The 6,259-nt window shown below is 41.9% G+C and overlaps 1 protein-coding gene across 1 annotated transcript in view; it reads left to right on the top strand.

Moving 5' to 3' along the window:
• Positions 1 to 1,155: 1,155 nt before the first annotated feature.
• Positions 1,156 to 6,259, top strand: part of LOC147432903 (vacuolar protein-sorting-associated protein 37 homolog 1-like) — an 88,045-nt gene continuing 82,941 nt past the window's right edge. Inside the window, exons 1-2 of the mRNA XM_086492651.1 lie at positions 1,156 to 1,394; positions 1,747 to 1,920. Of these exons, the coding sequence (XP_086348777.1) occupies positions 1,381 to 1,394; positions 1,747 to 1,920 (188 nt within the window). The 5' untranslated portion in view covers positions 1,156 to 1,380. The remainder of the gene's footprint in view (positions 1,395 to 1,746; positions 1,921 to 6,259) is intronic.

The raw sequence follows: 6,259 nt of genomic DNA, 5'->3' as shown, positions 1-6,259 counted from the left end.
TGGGTTAATGATTTTGGTGATCTTGAAGGGACCATAAAATCTAGGGGCTAATTTGACCTTGGGATGCTTTTCAATGTTCTTCAAATGACGCTTTTCAATATTTTACAGATGGAGGCTCAAGGCAAGTGAGGAGACAATATTACTTGGAAGAGAAGACACCATCATACGATAGAGGTACGTTCTCATTGTATAATTAGTAGCACTCAGTAGACGTGAGAGAGAGAGAGAGAGAAAGAGAGGAAGGAAAGCCAGATGACGATCAGGGATGACAGAAGAGAAGTATGTATTGTCTGTGTGCGCATGCCTGTGTGTGTGTGTGTTTTCAACCATAAAAAAAAATCCCCCTAAGCGCTTTGAAACTCCCTATCAGGCCATTACAGAAAGGTGAATTGAAAGCTACATGGCATGCAATAGCCAATCCTCAAGCAAGTCATGTGAGAGAGATCAAGATTATTGGAGCTATATACTGATGCATTGGAAACAAGTTGAGACTTTGCCACTAAATAATTAAACTTAATCTGTTAAACGTTGGTTGCACTTCCAATTCTCTTAAAAATACTCCTAATTTATTTCGATTCATGTTCTCATCTATAAAATACTCTCCTCTTCATTAAGTTAGGTTTATATTCTATGTCTTTTGCATCTATTTTACAACTTGTGATGTGTGCCACAGGAACCATATATATTCACAGCAGTGGATGTTCAAATGGACAAGCATGGTTCCACCTCGATGAAATTGCAAGGTTCATAATCTAGATCCAAACCTCCATGCCTATGTGTTTTCTTGGACAACACATAAAGACTACACAGCAAGGCACAACTTCCGTTCCTTATTATCATGGTAGCATGCATATACTACTTCTGATACACATGAGTTATAATGCCGTTGATTTCATGTCTATTAAATTTTTGTCATTATAATGTCCTCTATTTTGTGTCTACTGGATTGTATTAAACATCCCGATGATCCGGCTTGTGTGCCCAACAAATCCGGCGACAGAATTGAGAGAGAGAGAGAGAGAGAGAGAGAGAGAGAGAGAGAGAGAGGCCCGCCTGCCACACTAGTTAAACATAATGTTCCCCAAAAACTTGAATTGTATTAAACATTACAAGACTAGTTCCTTCCTTGTCGTGTCATGTGACACGTTCAAGGCCATTGGATTGGTGGATGGCCGAACGTTAATTTGGGGGTCGATCAGTCGTGCTTTTCCTGATCGGGGTCGATCGCGACACGCCGCGGTGCTTTTCACTAAAACGTTCCCTCCTACGCTGTCTTGCTTGCGAGCAGGTATTGACTGTGTGCAGGGAGTTCAGTTTGGCTCTCTAGGACACTCCTTCATACATACCCCAACGCAGCTTCGTGGACTAGCGCCTTGAACTATGTGGCCCTACTCGTAAGTGCTCTTGTCTTTCGCAATTTTCTCGGCTCTTTTGTCTGATCTCCATGGAGGGATCTGGGTTTATCGTCATTTTATCTGTGATCCCACTTGCCAAATCATATGTGCTCGAATGCTGTTTCTCATCATGTTCCTGCTTGAATTAACACACAACCCATGCATTTCTACACCTAGTAGGACTCGCCACTTTGCATTAATCGATTTGCACAGAAAAAGTGGGAATAATTTAACATCTCTGTCTCATAGTCCCTACTTAGAGAGCATTTTGAGATGTGAAAGGCCGTATCAGTTTGCTAATGTACGTTTGGTAATGGCCAAACCCTTATACAGCTTTTTTTGCAATTTTCAGAAACGGTTCTTATCCACAACAGTCATGGTATCCTACACCACAGTACGTACCAGAACCTACCTCAGCTGGAGGTAACTCATCATCGCCACAGATCAATGAATTCAGACCATTTTCCTCGCAACCTCCAACGGGATCATCTTCCTCTGATGTTTTCCTAGCTCTTAGGAATAAGAGGTATTATATCTTCGAGAATATATTCTTACAGGCTCATAGTAGTTTAGAATGTTGTTGAGTCCAGCATTTGCTCATGGGTGTACATGCTTTGGTGTTTATACTTGCATGTTTTTAATAGCCATCAAGCATAGACTTTGCAAAAAGTTGTCGCATGTGTGCGTGCCTGTGTGTGTGTGTGAGAGAGAGAGAGAGAGAGAGAGAGAGAGAGAGAGAGAGAGAGAGAGAGAGAGAGAGAGAGAGAGAGAGAGAGAGAGAGAGAGAGAGAGAAAGAAAGATTTTTAACGTCTATGTCAGGCCGAAATCGGCCTATGAGACAAAACAGATGTACATGGTGTGTATGTCATCCGTCTATCGGAAAGACAAATGAAACAAAACTGATACAAAACTGAACTGAATGTAGGTAGTGGAGAGAGAGAGAGAGAGAGAGAGAGAGAGAGAGAGAGAGAGAGAGAGAGAGAGAGAGGGGTATCGTCCTCAAAGTATGACCTATGGACCAAATGAAACATGTCACATGCTCTATGTCGAGACTCGATGCTTGAAGATTGTGGATATGAGGTGGCAATTGAGAGTTTACGAGTGGCTGGGCCTAGGAGATAGAGGTATGTGGGGAATGGGCTAGGCTGACAATGTGAGGAAAGCAAGTTTCAATGTGATCCAAAGTAGAGCACTTGAACTTGCAAGGGGCATTAGTGTGCTTGAAGCGACTCTAGCGACTCTTCCCTGTACCCCAGCGCCTTGTCTCACATCGAAGGAGTGGAAGGTAAGGGGAACATGCTCAAGTATGTATGTATGTATGAGTGGATTGCTGCTATGGTGTGGATTGCGGTTTAGGGAACATGCTTAAGTATGTGTGGGTGATTACCGTGTCCTTTGTAAGAGAAGAACATGCTTTTATAAGTAGGGGAAATGCAGGTGGCTTAATCCAAAGCCTCTAGATTTTTTTCCATGTCATGATGTATTTGCATTGTAAAAAATCCTCAATCATTGTGAGTTTAGTTATGTAGCCTAAAGCAAGTGTGCTAATTCCATCTTCCAAACCACTTCTTGGAATCCTAACCTATATGAAGCCGATGTGGAGAGCTTTGGAACATCTTTATCATGTACTCCAAAACCCTCTCCATGCCCATACCCTTAATGGAAAGTGATCTTGAATCAAGGAGAAGGAGCATGTAAGGTGTTCACATCTTCACTTGGAGAAAGTTTGAATGCCAACGCCTTCGATGTCACATGCACAATATGCCATGTGGAGATGCTATGTTGACTTTCAGAGCCAATCTTGTAAATAGCAATGTTTTAGAACTTAGGGGATCTAGCACTAGCAAAGTTGTGAGCTTGTTTGTAGGACGTGCATGCTCGGACAAGTCCATTTGATGAGGCTTTCTAGTTTTCGAACCATCTTGCATAAATGATTTGGACACACATTTTGATGTTATTATACTTCGGTGGGCATCTGGCAATACGAGCTTGTAGATTTAGGTTAAGGGAATCCAACATGCCAATCCTTGCGAGAATTGGATTCCTTGGTTGGGGAGATGTGCAACAGTTTCACCTAAAAACTACCCTTGTGATATAAACTTATTAATAGGTGATTTATCATTTATTAATAAGCTATATCAAAGTCACTTGCCAGACCTAGGCCTTATAATTGACTTAAGGTCAAAGTGGCATTCCAAAGTGAAGACAACAAAAGACTCTACGTAAAAACAATCGTAGAAAACTAGGGCTCCCTCTCTCTAGCGTTTTGGAAAAAATCACTGCCTCTACTTTTGCCAACGTTTCAGGCTAGTGCCCCCTTCTCATGCAGTTTCCTGGCGTCTCTGGCAGCCATCTTTCACTCCCTACGGCAATCGGATTCCTGGGTTGGGAGGTGCGACAATTTCACCTAGAAACTACCCTTGTGATATAAACTTATTAATAGGCGATTTGTCATTTATTAATAAGCTATGTCAAAGTCACCTGCCAAACCTAGGCCTTATAATTGACTTAAGGCCAATATGGCATTCCAAAGTGAAGACAACAAAAGACTCTACGTAAAAAGAATATGAAAGCTTAGAAAACTAGGGCTCCCTCTCTCTAGCGTTTTGGGAAAAATCAGTGCCTCTACTTTTGCCAATGTTTCAGGCTAGTGCTCCCTTCTCGTACAGTTTCTTGGCGTCTCCGGCAACCATCTTTCACTCCTTGCTCCCGGACCCCATCGACCTCGAATTCGGTGCCCTTTGCTGTCCATCATCTTTACCATCTTCGGGTGCCTGTTCATCCTGATTGTACGCAAAGTTTGGTGGCGTGTCTTGCGTCTCGGATCTGCAATTTTTCAGCCCCTTGTTTCCTCTCACATTGGGTGTGCAAATTAGTCCGAGAGCTTCCTTTGGGTGGCCTTCCACAACCCACACCGAGTCAGAATCCGTAGGTGCATCAATAAGTCCCGTAGGTGCTTCATCTCGAAGAGTTACCTAGCTACATCATCCATACGAGTCGAGTCGAGTCTTGCATTGAGGTATTGAATTGTGTAGTTCCATTCAAGCAATTTAAAGCAAATGTTACATTGGTAATGCTATGGGGGCCCCTTGAGAGAGTTGGTTGGGACCCCATTGGTGCGTCTTTCTTCCCTCTCTCTATATCTCTATATATATACCTTCATTAGTTTAGAATAGTTTGAACTCATGAATTATAAGAGGGGATAAAACACTCATAAAACTACAAAAGCAAGGGATATAAGAAAAAATAAATTAAATCAAACAAAACAAGATAAAACAAACCATTATTTAGTTGAAAATGTTTTTAGAAAATGCATATATGCAAAATAAGTTGAAGCAGCTTACTTGGTTAAAACTCGAAACAAGTACTCAACTTTAAACTAAAAAGGATAAGATAGACTTAATCCTAGAAATCAGACTCCACACAACAACTTCTAAAGGAACAAATTCTTAAGACCTAACGTGAGCTAAATACTAGAAATGAATACTACTACAAAGCTATGAAGAAGAGGCTGAAAATAACCAAAGGACAAAGATTCAAACTTGACAATATGCGACCTCAACTTCGCTGCTTTTCCAAAAAGGAAGATTAAGATTATCACCTTTATTATGCATAGCTTGGGCAACACCTAAGACATCCCTACTCATGTCGTGAGTGCCCAAGAGTAGGTGCAGGTTTGTATAGAGGTCATTCATGCTTTGAATGTACTCTATTAAACCAACGAGCTGAGTTTCTATATCTCTATATCTCTACCTCATCTCTTTGACTAAAAGCAACGCAAAGTTGCATTCATTAATGCAAGGAACGAACAAAGGATTATGGAATTTTGAAAGCTTGATTTTACCTATTCTCTCAATTCAGTTGCATCTAAAATTTGAAAATTTTCAATCTCTTTCCAAGTGGAGACACTAATGCTACCACATCCTACTTCATATCATTTTTGTTAGGTGCAGCGGAAGGGTTTAAATATTTGAGACGACACCGCATGTCGGGTCCCAACCACCGTTGATGGACCCCTTACTCTGTTGCCTATCACGTGAACATGGCTCTGTGTGCCATGTTGACATGCTTCATCGACTACCGGAGCCAATTTTGTACCTATCCCTAGATGGGAGTGTCTTGAATGCTAGGAGGATTAGTATCGGCAATTTGTGAGTCTGTTTGCAGGACGCGCATGTCCGACGAACGAGTCCATTAGATTAGGTTTTCTAGTTTTGGAACCCTCTTGCATAAATGGTTTGTACAAGCGTTTTGACAAATGTTCTTACACTACGGTGAGCATTTGACATGATATGCATGTAGTTTAGGCTAGAGGAATCCAAGGAGCCATTCTTCGTGTCAATAGGATTCTGAGGTTGGCAGATGTGCGACAGTTTTCTCAGAAACTTTGCCTAGTCAAGTTTATCATTAAATTTGTCTTCCAAGTTTGCCCTACCTAAGTCTTAAGGGGTTCTTAAGCAATATACCTACCCTATAAAAGGAGCATGAGACCCAGCATTTCCAGCATTCAGAGCCAGCGCTAGCAATCAGCCCTAGCATTTTGCAGATCAACCAGCATTTCACATTTTTAGCGCTAGCGTTTTGGTTTTCCATCACCAAATCTCAGCTAGCAGTTTATCGTTTTCAGTTTTCAGCCCCTTCCCTTTGTCGGAAATGTGGTGGATTTGCTAATGCTACTCTCCCTGCTGACAACCGGTCTTCGGCAACCCATTGAGCCTCTTCTTGGCCATTCCCTGGCCTCATCGAGTGCTCCCATTGCTGTCCATTATCGGCTCCATCATCATCTACGTTTTCAGTGCTTCATTCCTCTCACACTGGGATCGCAAATCAGCCCCATATATATCCCTTGGTGGCCATTAGCAAC

This window comes from Adiantum capillus-veneris, chromosome 20 (assembly GCF_014529385.1).
Source record: "Adiantum capillus-veneris isolate H3 chromosome 20, ASM1452938v2, whole genome shotgun sequence".
Classification (NCBI taxonomy): Eukaryota; Viridiplantae; Streptophyta; class Polypodiopsida; order Polypodiales; family Pteridaceae; genus Adiantum; species Adiantum capillus-veneris.
Note: the sequence above shows the minus strand (reverse complement) of the source record. Positions and strands in the feature narration are given on the sequence as shown.